At 38.5% G+C, this 16,065-nt stretch overlaps 1 protein-coding gene across 1 annotated transcript; it reads left to right on the forward strand.

Moving 5' to 3' along the window:
- Positions 1-7,340: 7,340 nt before the first annotated feature.
- Positions 7,341-10,383, forward strand: LOC144641971 (uncharacterized). The gene is made up of 2 exons (XM_078500980.1): positions 7,341-7,496; positions 9,030-10,383. Exons 1-2 carry the CDS (start codon positions 7,408-7,410, stop codon positions 9,931-9,933), a joined length of 993 nt encoding a protein of 330 aa, XP_078357106.1. The 5' UTR covers positions 7,341-7,407; the 3' UTR covers positions 9,934-10,383.
- The last annotated feature ends 5,682 nt before the right edge of the window (positions 10,384-16,065 follow it).

Raw genomic sequence — 16,065 nt, forward strand, 5'->3', positions numbered from 1 at the left:
TCCTTGGGCCTTAATTGATGATTTACGGTTGTGGAACGTTTTCTACGTTTTAATAGATTTGTACAGGTAGCCATTTAACTGTGGACAGTTAAAAGTAGTTGTTTTTTCATGTTGTTTTTTCTGTTGCTGTTGTATCTGTTCTTGTCGAAGAAGATGGTATTAAGTGAATTCTTCTTTTATTTCACATTTGCTGAGATTCTGCAGCATACAAAAATATTCATCTCCGAACATGTAGAAAGTACATTAGTAGTAACAAGAATATGTGTAGTGGTTCCATTGTGCCATGATGGGACTTGCCAACATGTCCCGCTACATTTACTTGCGTGTGTAAATGTTGCAATTATGTCCCTGCTACATCTCCCTGTGCTATGGGAGGTGCAGTGGCCTAATGGTTAGTGCGATGGACTCCGGATCGAACAGTCCGGACTAGAGCCCTGGCCGGGGTCATAGTGTTGTGTTCTTTGGCAATTGCAAGACACTTAACTCTCACAGTGCTTCTCTCCACCCGGGTGTATAAATGGGACGGGCAAATTTAATGCTGGGGATAACCCTGTAATGGACTAGCATCCCATCCAGGGGGAGTAAAAATACTCCCAGTCGCTTCATGCCACTGAAACCGGGATAAGCTCTGGCCCGATGGGCCACTAGCTCCAACGCAGACTTTACCTTTTCTATACCTCTCCCTCCGACATGCCGCTGCAACATGTCTCTTCGGTGTCAGGGCTTTTAATGTTTTATTACTAAATAAACCGTATTGACTTATGACTACCGCGATTATTTGACTTTTTGTGCTAAACTGAATATCAGTGCAATTTTCCGGCTACGTGTAGTCTCGTCAAATGTGTTGGCGCTCATATGTAATTCTTCTCGATTCTTCACTGCATTCAGTTTCGTTGTCGACAATAAATACCCAAAAGTGGATTTACTATTTATGTAATCGCGGGTGTGGGGGTACTCTCTTAATTATATTTACGTTTAATTTAGTTGGTTTAAGTACAACATTTTCGTGCCAAAACCATAACATGATGGCTTGCTTTCATGCAAATAAAACACGTAAACTTTTCCGGCGAAAGGGTATAATGTATTGAACAAATCGCCGCGCCAAATCTACTTAACGAGTATTTTTAAGCAAACCAAAATTAATTATATTTAACACCTTTTTTTTTGACTAATTAGGCGAAACCAAACTTAAAGGCAATGAAAAAACTCTAATCACAAAAACTAAAACATCCTTTCCGGTGTAAAAGTGATAATTTATCTGGACATGTGGACAACTGTCTGGAAAAAACCTATAAAGTGGTATCAATTTGATTTGCTGTTTACGTGTTTACGTCAGTTAGCACCGGCCCTTTGTTTTGTAAGTTTGTTGGTTACTTGAGCTTTTCAGTTTAATTGTTCGTTCATCCATTTGTTAGAGTTGGCTAACACAATTTTTCTATTGATTTATTACTTGCTAGTTCAACAATTTAAAACAACGTTAAGCATTTTCAAACAATCTTTCTTTTAGTTCCTCGTTTGTAGGCAAAGACTAAAATTCGTGCGTCATAAATGTTGTTCTCTTTGTCCAGGCACTTTGCGTTGCGACCAACCACTTACAGCTACAATGAGCGCTCTGTGGGTTCAAGGTGTTTTAATAAACACATTCTCTTGGGAAGCATTCTTGTCACAAACTAAACAATACTGATGTTCGCCTGTTATTACTTTATCACTTGTCTTTATTTGCATGCTTTTATGACGGGCCAATTGTGGTAATCTCTTTGTGTTTTGGAAAATACCGCTAATTATTAATCCTGACGCATTTAGCGATGTGATTTTAAAAGGTTCCCTCGCATTTACGCAATCGCTTTGAAGGGACCGTTTAAAGAATTTTCCTGTTGGAATGATTGGGAAATTTTTAACTGAACGAGGAGAGACAACGAAACAAAACTTTTTCGTTGTTGTCGCAAATGGTGGCTGCGCAATGGATGATTTACAACGATGCTTGATGTTGCGGAATATCGAATCTAAAAAGGACGAGAAACGATACAAGACTGAAGCAGAAAAAATATCAAATAAAGGAGTTGAGAAGAATGCGTCTCACGTAACAACGACAGTGGATATAATCAAAAACTCGACAAAAAAGAGCGTCGACAGATCTGAAATACTTATAGAGGGAACTGCTTTAAACTGCCAAAGCTTATTCCAGAATACAAATGGTGCTAAAAATTTACCTCACGTACAGTCCAGTCAGTCCAGTCCAGAAGAACAAAGTATATCTTCAAGGAAAGACGACAGTCAAGCCGAAGAAAGTACTTTGAACGTTGAAAGAAGTTTAATAAACTCCCCTGAAATGAGTATGAATACATTAACGCCGGACCGCAGTGATCAAGATAATGAAAATGAAGTAAATTTATTGGGATCACCTAAAGCGGTGCCGAGAAGCCTCAACCCGAGCCCTTGGAAGGAAGTCTGGTCAGCTCTACAAGACAAAAGTTTAGCAACTTGTCTTTCGACCAAGAGTATGGAGTTTGGACGAGAATTTCCCGAAACACCATTTTCGACCAGGACAAATCCGTACAGTAAGCAGAGGAGGGAAAAACCTCAAAGGATACCGCCGCTTTATAATACAAGGAAAGCGTTTCCGATAACCCATGGCAATAAGGCAGAAGTACCTTCATTTGATGACGCTGTTGTATTTAACACTGTGTTCAGAGACGTTAGACGTGACCAAGGTGTTGGACGCACTCACGGCATTGGCACATGCAAAGAATGCTTGAAAGTAACGGAGATTAAAGACAACAGCGTTCAAATAGAGAGTAGTGAAGGTCATACGTGTGGACAATTCGAAAGTAAAGGGAAAAAGGACAAGACTGTTGGCCTGCCGAACAAAACGTGCCCACCTACGGAGCGCTACAAGAGCAAGTTTCGCGTAAGGCTACTTCCCCTTGTTGCGAAGAGCGATTCACTGCCGAATCTGACGTCGACATCAACTTCGGCCCCTTCGGAACTAATCGTGACTGCACCGATGAACGTCACATGCTCGAACGAGAATGTTCACCTAGATTGTCCGCTCAAGAGTGAAGATATTGGAACCAATTTAGTCACGGAATCGGGGCAGTTGATAAACAAGTGTAGGCAGAATCGCTCGATGTCGCTGGATTCTGTTTTTTCAGTGGAATCTTTCGCAGCTTATCGGGCGAAAAAAGGCACAAAAAGGGGAATAAACGTGCAAGGCTTTCAAGTTCTGCCAGATATAAAACAAACCGAACCAAAGAAATACCAACCACCTTTGAAGCAAAACGATGAAAATATCCCGGGTATTACTCAAACAGCTGTTATAAAACTTCCTTGGAAGTGCAGTTAAATTGCGAACTAGATGAACACTGAACATTTAATACCGAGCTTCCATGTAAATAGGCGTTTTATTTTTCATAACACTTTGTGGCGCATTGGGAATACCTCCATATTTTTGGTATTTTTCAGTCTGTAGTTATAAATAAAACCGTTTTGTATCCTTTTAGTGTGCCTCTGAATTTTTTTTCTAGTGCATGTTTTATTTTCGCGCGCTCAGATAAACCCACTAATTGGCAAATAGCGTTGTTTGCTTGCGAGAAGACGATCTGATTCAGTTACTTGATGGGACTATTTTGAGAAGTACAGGATTTTGCGCCGTTAAATCGCTCTGGGAATGAATTTCCACTTTTAAGTCGCATTTGCAATGCATTGTAAAGAAAAAACTTCTTTGTTCAGACTTGCCTTGTGCATATTTGCATTTCTTTCTCCCCCCCCCCCCTCCCCCCCCCCCCAAAAAAAAAGAAAACAGTTTCACCCTTTTAAGCGATTTTCCCCCTCTTATAAAAATATTAAATCGCCGCTGTTGATTTCTTTTGAGGTTGTTGTTCACTTATAACTGTTGGCAGGCGTTGTAAAAACTACACATCGCAGTTCAGCTCTTCGAGCAGTGACCAGCACCAGCAGAAGAGCGTTGCTAATGGTAATACTAGACAATGCCACAAAATGTAAACAGTACTATTAACAGAATTAATTTATGAGTAACTTTTTTTAGATTTGACATGAAAAAGAAAAATCTGTTTATATCGAATCCTTTTTTAAATTTTAATATTATTTTTTTCTTTTAGGACACATTTCTTTTGAATGCTTATTCTGTTACTTTGCTTGCACTGCTGTTAATCCTTTTTATTCTTTTCGGCCTTGTAATTTCGTCTGCCAGATACATTTTCTTGTGTTGAGGTTAATTACGCTCTATTCATGCATTTTTTCTCGCTTTGCAGTCTCAGCAACGACGTTCAGTTACTTTGATAAAAAGCTTAAAAACACGAACCTTAGATTTCTACCTCCAAACAAGCGTTTCAGAGATGTAAAAATCGAAGATTTGTTTGTGGTAAGACAGAAGTGCACATTTTCAAGGCAGGTGTTTTTGAAAACCACTCGAGAATGAATAAATTATCAAAATTGTACAGATCACTAACAAATAAAACTTCTATTTTGGCAACATATTAGCCCGAGTTCGGTTAAACCTTGATAGACGTCGTTTCTTTATCCTTAACTGAAAATAATTTTGACCGAAAATTTAATTGAAACATGGCAAGGACACATAAAAACGACAATATCCAACGAGGGAGTCACCGCATTTTGCTGCCATACTCCAAGATTCAAAGTAAACAAATCCAAGATGGAAATTTGGTATCCTCTGACGACGTGAAAAGTGTCAGGGATCTCTTCATCTTTGGCGAAAAACACTGCGAGCCGAAATCGTTCGGGAAAATGGAAGCTTGGATAAACGAAGAAAGCAGAAAAACAAAGCGAACTAAAAGGGACTTTCAACACTCTGGTAACTTTCTTAGGAGTCTGAAAGCCGAGACGTCCAACGAGGTGACTTATAAATTTGTGCCTTCACCTGAATTCAAGCCGGGAAGTTACTTTCTTTTGCCAGAAAGCTCTCCTGGTTTGGAATACGACGCAGTGCCGTTAGACAGATGCGTTCCCTCGTATACTTACATTAAGCCTACCGATCAGCTATGCAGGAACAATGTTATGAGAAGGGAGTTTTGTGAAGTCGTTGGAAAAGAGTTGTGTGTTGACTGTAATGGGGGCAAGCTGAGACAAAGATTCAATCACAAAATGGATTCTTTATACCCTTGTCTTGAATATAATAAAGAAAAAAGGCCTTATGGATACTGTCCAAGAGCGATACGTCTTACAGAACCATTACCATCAAAAATCGAGCAACGACCGAAAAGCTTAAATTTATACGGAAGAGGCCGCACTACTTTGAGCGGGGATATCCATGGGATCCGCCGACGGGATGAATGTGATGGTGATACACCGATTAAAGTTTTTATCAAACCGCGACCGTTCACGAGTTAAACTAAAGGACATGAAGCAGTTGGTGAGGAAATTAAGAACACAAACGTAGCCGAGTTAGTGTAACGCAAAAGGAGTGTTATGACAGAAAGGTAACCGAGGCACTCTGCGGCTACTATGATAAACTGAACCACTTTGTTCAAATCAAAAGGAATACAATTAATTTCATTCCCATTTCACTTTCAATTTTTTTTTTCTATTTACATTTTTCAATTATACTGTCCCTAATATTACTATTATGAATGGCATGCACCAACCACGCTCTATTTTTTTTTTATCTGTTTGATACTCAAATAAAGCTACTTCCTTACTTAGTTAAACTTGAGAAGAATGCAAACGTGTAAGAGGGGCCCCCTATTAGGAAAGATCTAAAGAGATCTATTTTAATCCCATTGTGAGGAACTTTCAACGAATAGAACAATGATAATTCTGATGAGAATTCCAAGCCGAGCCAGCAATAGCGCAGAAAAAGGGCCAGTGACCAACTTGAAGAACAACTAAGATTATGCGCATAAACCCACTACTTGGATCGAGGACCATCCGAAAACTTTACAGAACTAACTACAGCCACTTCTTTATTACGAGGTTATTAGTTTGACCAACGTCATTAGGGAAGGGGGTAAAAGTGAATTTGAGTGACATTTTAAGAGGTGTAAAGAAGGGATAAAAAAAAATTGGAACACCAGCAGACAGTTGACCGCCATGCAAGAGCACCCAAGGTTGTCAGGGGACTGTTTTTTTTTTGGTGTCCATCTACTTATTTTTTACTTCAAATTTTAATTTTAAAATCACACTTAGTCTTCAATATTTCTTTTTTCTCTAAATTTTTCTAATCCTTTGAGAAAAACTATCTCCTCCTAAACACCCCCAAAAATCAACCAAATATTTACAAAACACCGCAAAACATAGCTAAAAGATTCGTGTAATGAGCAGAAAGTTTTTGGATTGCTTGAAACGCGAACGAGACATACGCATCGTCGTCTAAAATTAATGGATTGGAGGTGCATAAAGACAGAATTAGGGCAAGTTAAATAACTGTCAAAGGAAGACGAGGCAAGGCTATTAAAGCACGGGTAGTCAGAGGAGCCTCTGCAATTAAAATGTACTTAAAAGCTAAATTAATTTAGCCATAAAGCATTCAAACGCTGCCAAACACAAGTTTTTCCTTTCCGTTCTTTTCTTTTTTATCAAACTAGACTGGCACTGCATATTTAGCCTCACAATTCGAGAGCCTGGAAAAGCCCGAGGTCCACATTACCACATGGTTAGCTGTGTTTATTTCGTTACTTTAGAATTCTTGTCTGTTAAACGCGTGGGGCTTGGCGGATTTACAAAGTCTAGGTGTGTAATTATGCCCTGAGTTATATCTTTGAAACAACAGTATACAAAGGGCAATTAATATAAAACTTAAGTCGATCATTCCCCTAACAACTGAAGATATTTCAACCACGTATCGAAATGTGCAGTATATGTATAAATTGGCTTTGCACGTTAGTGGAATGCAATAGACTTAAAAAAGCGATCAAACTTTCTACACAAATCATGTACTGCCATGGTTTACATCTTAAGCTCCTTTATTACACAGCTCTCTGATTAATTATATTTAGCTAATCCTTGAAGTGTTGTGCAATCAAAAGAAATGGAAGTCAATTTTCTTAGCAAACAATTGGTTTGAGCCAGGGGCATGTAATTCTTAGACAATCAACCTCACTGAGGTTTCGGATTCGACTTGTGAGAATTAAAATTTTATGAAACCATTTAAATAAATGATTGAACTTTAAATGTTCTCTTACATCAGGAACGCTCACTTCAAAGACGATCAAAGAGCTCATTAAAACCTTTTCCAGCCAATAATATAAATGCAAATAATTCAATAAGGTCAAAGCTAATTGTGTTCCAGCAGCGGTTGACAGCTTATTTGTTTTAGATAATCAAACTATGACTTGCATTGTTACCCAGCAACACATCGTCGCAGTCAAAAGTCGCACATCAGCAACCGTGACAATAAAATACCTCGGTATCTGTTCTAACTTTTACCGTGTTATGGCCTACAAAGCAAGCCGCTTATGTACGCTACAAGATGTACAAGACATATGGAGACCATGTACTTCTCAAGTGGATGGTATACAAAAGTAAGTGGCAAACCAAACTATTGTGTAAACGACCGCGTTGACGAAAACTGTCTCTAATCGAGCAAGATTTTGTTGATTAAAACTTTCCCTACTATTTCTAGCTCGTTAACACGAGTTTACGGTCTTATGCATCTTCGAAAGCAGTGGATTGCGGCCTATTGCCAACTTAAACTGCTTACACGAATTTCGACGTTGGGTGACAAAGATTTTAGTTTACTCTCGTTGTGTTTAACAAGTGAGTTGTCAAAGTGGCTAGAATGTCTGTGACTGATTTTAGACAAAAGGAAAAAGGCCTCGGGGGGGGGGTGTTTACAAATTGCCCAAGAGTGGTTTTGAGTTTGTATTGTTTAGTTCTACCACAAGCAGAGAAGAACTCGGAGACAAAGTGTTTGTTTAGGCAATTCGTAAAACTATTTTGGCATTATTAAAAGTTGTAGCGCAAATGAAAAGGAACGAGCTTCATTAATATTGTGATTGCAAGAAACAATGAAAGGTCATGATTCCTAAGTTCTTGAATCGTGCGATGCTTCATCCAACGCATTTGCAATCTACTTTTGGGAGTCAAAACGTCAAAACAACTTTTTCACAGTTAATGTTAAGCTGGTATTTTACTTCGGCGAGTTCAAATACGAGTTGGCCGGTGTTTCAAGTGGCTCAGTGTTTGACAAATGTTTAATGATTCCCTATAACGTGGGATACGTCAGTGACACCTGGATAGCACATGTAAAAAGTTATTCAGTCAATCTGACGGATCACTTGGAGCAAAATTTCAAAATAGGACGCAGTCTTACTTATGTTCAACATTGGAGGGAAACACTTGCCTTTTTAGGCCCCAGCTAAAATATAAACACCAGGCTGATTTGCCTTACAATGGCCGGTGATCATTTGCTTGAGTGCACTGCATACTTATAATTATTTTGATCTTTTTAGTCGTTTGTAAACTTCAATTCCGTAATTAACATGGCCATTTGGCGCTATTTTTTTTTAAAAAAATTAAAACTAAATGAGCTTCATGTTGGTACAAAGATGGGCCAATTTCAGTCGGAAGCATATACAAGTTGCAAAACGATGAGAGGATAAAGGACACTACAGCAGTTGACAAATATTTGTTATCTCTTCTTCCACCAATAAAGAAGAACATGTCACATTTCAATTAAAAAAAATCGTTCGCAAGTGTGTGTCATCAATAACTGTAACGTTTCTCGCATGATTATTGGCTAATATTCATCATCAATAAGAGGACAAAACGACAATCAATCGCTCGTGCGCGTTTTATCAAAGCCTCGATCACATGAACATTTCTATTTGCGTCTTACTCTGACTGAAGATAATATTACTTCGACATAGAGATGTAAAAATATTATGAAATCACAATTTCTTTTGATCCACAGCTACATTTTGAGTTTGTTAAGCCCTATGTCTGGATATAAAAAAACTTTGCAAAAAATGGATCATCAAATGAATTGTCACAACTTTATTAGAGTTCGACTCTTGTCTTACCAGTAACTTCCCGTTTAAACTTGTATCCTTCAGGTTTAACCTCAAAACTGTTACAGTAGCCTTCGATAGCAACCAAATCTACCAAGTGCCACACAGCCCTCCCAAATGTGTTCCACTGGAGCAACTTGGAACAAAGGAGACGGAAGCACCGAAGATGGATCATCATAATCCAATGACAGCAGCAAGTGACACTCGTCAAAACGCCAGTGCCTACCGTGATTACATGGCAACAACAAGCGCATGTACAGTGGACGACACTCGATCCATCCATTCCAGCTCAGAGGGTTCACTTGAGAGAGTTTCGAGGACAAATATCTTATCGCGCATGGCAAAAACAAAGGCGTCTTGGGTGGAAAACCAGAAGCTTCCCGAAAATCTACCACAGAGAAAGAGTCCAATTCTGTGCAAGGGAAGACCGCTTGGGAGTTCCTTGCTGACACCATATATGGAAAACAAGTTGTCAATGGATAGAGGAACGAAGGGGGTTCGCGACGGAAAGAAGTTTGATCTATTGCCAATTTCAAAATACTTGGCACAGTACCGAGACGAGAGGAAGTTTAGAAAGGAGAAAAAGTTACCCCTCGTTCGAATTAGCTCTTATCACACGGTCTGTGGCTGCTTGGACGGTTTAGGATCATGGGATTGTTCAGACCAGGACCAGCAACAAAGCAAGCAAACAGCAACCTTCTTCACCACAAAAGACGTATTTAAACCTTTCCATGCAAGGTTATTACCTACAAGAGGCGAGGTTCTATATGTAGAACCTGTACAGGACAAGTTAAATTCTGGCACGATTTTTGATAACGTGAAGTTACCACGACTTCACGGCAGCAGCGGAAATGATACTTTTGTCACTGAACCAAACAAACGCTACAGAACGAGCCAGAGCAGATTTGATGCGAAAAGAAATGTTTCTTTTCCTGTCATAGTCAATTAAGATCAGCGACGCGTGTGTTTAATACGGCTGATTGTCAAGCGTGTTTTCAACTGAGCAAAGTGTGTCTTTGAAGCAGGTAACCTGGCAAACGATCGCTAAAAAGCCCGTGCAATTATATTGACCATAGAGGAATGAAGTTAATGGGGCGGGTCAAAACGAAAGCCACAAGATGTGGCTAGGCGAAGCGCGCTGAAGAAGGAGAGGGGAAGGCCATGCTCCGCCAATCTCAGTCGTTCCTGCCCCTTCCAGTCAGATGCATGAGAAGCGAGGAATTCAGTGATCGCTTGGCAAGAAGCCTCTTCACGATTGAAAAAATTGAGAAAAAAAGAGACTGTTTTTGACCAAACAAATAAACCAAGCTCACCAACACAATAATAGTTGTCGCGCGTTTTATCAGTTTCAGATCAAACTGAAACAGGAGAGGGAAATGCCCAAGATAGACTGCTTGATGACACATGACCTAAAACATCAATGTTTCACGTGTGCTAAAGTGTTTTTCTTGAATACACTTCTTGAATGAACTCTGCTTGGTGTTGTTTACTTTCGGTTCTTTGCTTGTTATATCGTTATGTCCATGGACCAGAAAAAACTGACTCAATATAAGAAATATGGACTTTCTCAAGCGAAACTGTTGGGTGATTATGTTGCATGTAAGTGCTATAAGAAAACTAAATGGTCGCAAATGAATGCGCACATGCTTGTCAAAGTTATTACCGTTCCCAAGGTTGCCGTGAGTCTAATAGGTTTGTAAAGAATACTGTATTTCTAATGTGTATAGCTAAGTAATTTTGTAACGCTAACAGAAATAGAACTTTTATAACAAAGCGCTATAATAGAGCCATCATCAGGCAAAACAAATAAATGCGCTAATTCTCATTAAATGTGCGCATGGCAAATGTACGTAGATGAGCACATATTACAAAAAAGTGGCTGAGAGGTCTCCCAAAATCGGATTGAAACGTGATTAAGATATTATATGGTCAAAATAACAACAAGTATAGGGTCAGTAGTCTTGTTCAACCACATGCGCGCTATATTCAAGAAATATAAGCATTTCTGTGTTTCTATAGAGATAACGATACACGAGTGGAATTCTGGGAGAACGATAAAAGCTTTTGAAAACATTTGATGCAGGCGAATGTCCCATTCGAGTCGTCCCAATTTATGTCAAGAAAATTTCTATTAAAAAGAGATCAAGAAGAAGCAGTAGGATGGTATTAACAGCCAGGCCTTGCGTTACTTGAGGTAACAGAGGTAAGTGTAGAGAGCTGTACTTTTTCATGAAATGGCAAGTAAAATTCACTGTCTGGGACGTTTATGCCACGAAACATACTGTCCATTACTAAAATGCATGACAAAAGGGTAAAAATATTTTAAAATAGGCTGGTATAGGTAAACGCTTTGTGCAACACGGCCTTAAATTTCTCTCTTCTTTTTTTTTTAAATTTACCCGTGTTTCCAGATAGAATTCAATAAACACGACTAACAAATAAGTAGGAAAACGAGAAACAGTTATAGAAACCTGTTTTTGTCAGGTGGTTTATTGTTTTCGCAGACTCCTGATACCAGAGTGAAAAAATTGCTTGATGACAAACATTTTGGAAACTGAAGCTTGCGATAACTCCAATTAACCGAATTTTCCATATTATTGACACAACTTTCTCTATTCCAAATTTCCAGCCTCTTGAAAGAAAATCAACTTTAGCGGTATAAAATTGTTCACGACGTCTTGATCATTCTATCTTCCAAACAGTTATTTTAGTTGTCTAAAACAAAAATGACGTTGTCTTATGAGATTTGACGTTGACACGTTGATGAAGCCAACGGCAGCTGCTTGACCAGATATACCCGTTTCTCTAAGGTACCCGGAGCAAGTTTACTGTCCTTATGTTATATCTTCGTTACGTTTTTAATGATATCCGGAGATCCACAAGTTGAGTTCCTATTATCCGCATGTACTCTGTACCTGAGCTCTTATCCGTATTTTCGCGCTGCTTCCATCTAACAGAACGCCTGGAACAGGCTGCACTGTATTATGCGTCCAGAAGCGTCGCAATTATTTTCACTGCATATTTTAATTTCTTTAATTACTTAACATCTCCAGATGCATTTAATCTTTTCTAAAAACACAATGGTGGTTTGGTATCACGTAAAATGTTTTCATTTTTATCAGTCCAAACATAATCAACAATCAGCAGTTGTAGCTGTGACGCTGGTCTCACCTATCCAGATCGTTCTTTGTTTGCTTAATCTCGCTTTTCAACCATTAAACCTTTCTTTTCTATACAAAGAAAGGCCTCTAAACCATTTGAATTTTTAATAACTCAAACTTTTTAAATTTGAATGTGTTGTCAACACAAAGGACTAACTCTGTAAATGCCTAATGACTTCAACATCGTGTTAATCTGTGTAAACTATCTCTGTGTCTTCAAGTTTACCTTGAAAACATCAGGAATCAAGAGACTTCCCGGCCAGTAACTGAACTATATTCCTTCGTATAATGTGGGCTTGCGAACATTTAGTTAACAAGCAAAACAATTTACCAACAAGAGAAGTTTTCATAACGACCAGCAACTTCCATTCATAATTATCACTTTCACACAAATGCAAGAAAGGTAACCACTAACCGATCAACACCAACGGATGCTACTCTGGTCGCAAATGAGGTAAATGTATAAAAGAACAGAGTTAATTTGCGGAAAATCATGCGCAGAAACAAGCCAAATAATCACAAAAAGACGAATAACCCAAACCATGGTACGAGAGATGTTCGACATAATTACCTTCCAAGAACAGAATCATCATTAGACATTCTCGACAACTTTGATGACATAGAAAATATTAAAGAACGACGGGAAAACGTTGATCAAGTGCGAGATTCGACAGATGAGGATTCAACAAAAGGCAAGAAATATAAACTGCTTCCCGAAGTGACGGCAGTCGCAACACTTCCGTCGTACGAGTCAGTCTTTTATGACATCTGCAGCTCGCGTGGCATCGGCGAGGATAAAGACTCGGGTTTTTCATCCAATTTAGAAGAAGCCGAATGTGAAATAACCGCTACAGAGTGGCATGCTTTCTGTTCGGACATGGAAACAGCCTCACCAAGAAGTAGAAGACAAATTTCTCGTTCTAAAAGGACAGAAACTGGAGCCTTGGAAACTGAAATTAAGTCAAGAACTTTATTCGATGACAAAGAACTGATGCATCATTCAAAGAACTCAGTCAGGACTAGAATAAACAAAGATAATCAACAGGCAGCTGCGTCTCTACCATTACTCCACACAGTACGACAAGACAAGGCCGGAAACTTAAGTGAAAACAAATCTAAAGGAAAGAAACAAGGATCCAAACGTTATGAGCCTGATATAGGAATTGTGAACGGCAAGAAGCTGTCAAACTCTATAGCTCCTGAATTTCATAATTTAAGACCTTTTCTCCCTTTGCTCACACTCTGTCAATGTCCTGATTATGATTCGGCTGTGATAGAAGTTGTTCGAGACTACAATGATCCATGTCGTGGCGTAGCGTCACATATCTATCCACCTAGTAATCCTTATTAATAATAATAAAAATTGTAGTAATAAACTTACATTCAAGTGTCATTTATTAAATAAATGTTTTAAATCGTGGTAATCATCCTTTCTGCTAACAGATGTAACGCGATGCTTTATTTTGTTCCAAGAGAGTGGGTGGGTGGAGAGGTACTGTGAGTGAAAATAATGTTGCGAAGAACGCATCAAAAAGGCCCCCATCTGGTAAACAAAGCTGTATCTTGCCTGATTTGTTCGGAAACCGTCTTTCAGTCAGATATCGGCATCTAAAATAGCTCTTTCTAATAGCATGTCGTTTGTTTAACAAAAATTTTATCCGATCTAAATTTTGGCACCTTTTATCTTCTCTTTGTACCATAACTAAATTATTTATTATTATTATTAGTTTTGAAATTTTTTGAACAGGATTGGCATAGCCCAAGCCATTCGCTTAATTTGTGCAAACTCGATGCCTGATTGGCTACTCATGCAGGCGCCGTATATCGATCAGTTGTCAGCCGCGAGATAGAGCGCTGTTTTTCTTGTAACTTTGGCTAAAAGTATCAAACAAACTGTATGCAGGGTCGTAACCAGACATTTGCCTTAGACGAGGCAAGATCTTGCTAAGGGGTTGTGGGGTGTATGCCCTTCAAAAAACTTTGAAATTTAGAAGCTCTGAAACTCTTTTTTCAACATTTCAGGTCGGCAGGGTTTTAAGGTATTCTTGAGAAAAATAAATATTGTTCAACTTGGAATTATTTTCCCAACAAAACATATTTTGTTTTTAATGTTCGCTTTATAAAATATATACTATATACAAGGCTAAAAAGAGTTAAAAATGGTAAAATTAAAATGATAAAACCAATTTTTGGTTTTTTCTTTTGGGTTGAAAAACCCACATTTTTTTTTTTTTTTTTCGTTGAAAAATTTTTAATGAAATTTTTTTTTTTAAAGGGGGAGAAATGGTTGGGTTTAAATCTAAACGAGGCAAGTGCCTCATCTTGCTTCTTGCTAGTTACGGCCCTGAACTTCTGTGACTTTCTTGACTTATCGCTGTTGGTGCATGTCGGAGTAGAGGCCGCTGACAATCCCTCTTCATCTAACACCATCTGATGGACCTATATAAACACCTAAGTAACACCAACAACTAAATTATTTAGCAGATCTTCCTGATCCACAGGCCATAATCACTAACAGCAAAAAACGAGAATTAAAAATTGGCGATAACAACTTAAAATTAAACTGTAAAAGGGGCTACGTAACTGGCATGTTACCACGAGGAAATGAAATTTTAGTTGGTACACTCTACATTGCAAACATGATTGACACCACAGATCTAAGGAGTTCCGACAACCTAACTTTCTCTCGGCGGGCTTTTACTACAGAGCAGTCCTGCCCGCCTCCCACGTCGGAGGCTCCCTTACACAGAATGGTGATGTTGTTCTATCTTGCTCGATTGCCTGCATTTCATTTTCGGCTGGGGCGTAGCCTGGAGGGGTGGAATTTGAGAAACATTTTTTCTGCTATTTATGTTTAATAAACAGTAACTGGGTTATGCTATAAGGAAACTTTTTTCACTTTTTGCTTTTAGTTTTTTTTTATTTTATTGAAATTGATAATTGACTTTGGCTACGCCCCTCCATAAACTTTCAACCAATAGAGACCGGCTAGGAGATCCAATCAGAACACGGATATTCAACAGGGTGGCAAAATTCTACTTAGTTTTTCGGCTATGATAATTAACTGCTAAGCATTGTGCGCAATAATCTAAAACAGCTTCTTATTTATTAGTTTCAAAACAGCATGGGTCCGTACAACGAGCCATTATTCCAAGATGGTGTTTTCGTGATAACTTTGCTGAAGAAAACAGGTGTAAATTGAAATTAAAAAAATCATAAGAATGAAGTGCCTTGGTTTGACAAAACATCTTCATGAAATCGAAATCACCTTAACGAGAAATGAATTTTTTTACTAATGAATGAGAAGGCATCACGTTAAAACAAGTATATAATGCTACTATCAATAAATGCATTTTCCAAGTTTTCCAAGCTTTTGTTGTTTTGGTAAGCCTATATTGTTTTGATTGGAAGAATATTCATCACATATATGAATTTTGGAGACCACCCGCTACTACTTACTTCCTGCAGAGTTTAAAAAGAAGTTATATAACCTGATAGCAGCCTCACTTGTGTAAATTTCGCGCGAGCGGTATACGAGCCCATCCCATCGCCGGCGTCGTATCTCCGCTCCTATAAAACCCAAACAATGTTTGTTTGCTGTGGCATACCACAAAACGATGTGCATGAACTGATGTTTATTTTTCACAAAAAACAAATTTGCGTTGGAGCATCGTAGAAGAAGATAGCAATGTGCGTGACTTTGTAAAATGAAACAATATATTTGCCTTCTTTTAACACGGGCTCGAGAGTAGAGAAAGTGTTATTTCAAGTGCTTAGTTTAATTCACTACTATAGTCTGTTTAATTATAAAAGTCAATTTGGCTGTGAAGTTTCCTTGATAAAAAAAGAAAGTTATTAATATTTTAAAGCAGCGCCACTCAGTCTGCCATATATAATTATGGTAGGTGTATATAGTAAAC

Source organism: Oculina patagonica, chromosome 2 (assembly GCF_052425735.1).
Source record: "Oculina patagonica isolate OP01 chromosome 2, crgOcupat, whole genome shotgun sequence".
NCBI classification, from domain to species: Eukaryota; Metazoa; Cnidaria; class Anthozoa; order Scleractinia; family Oculinidae; genus Oculina; species Oculina patagonica.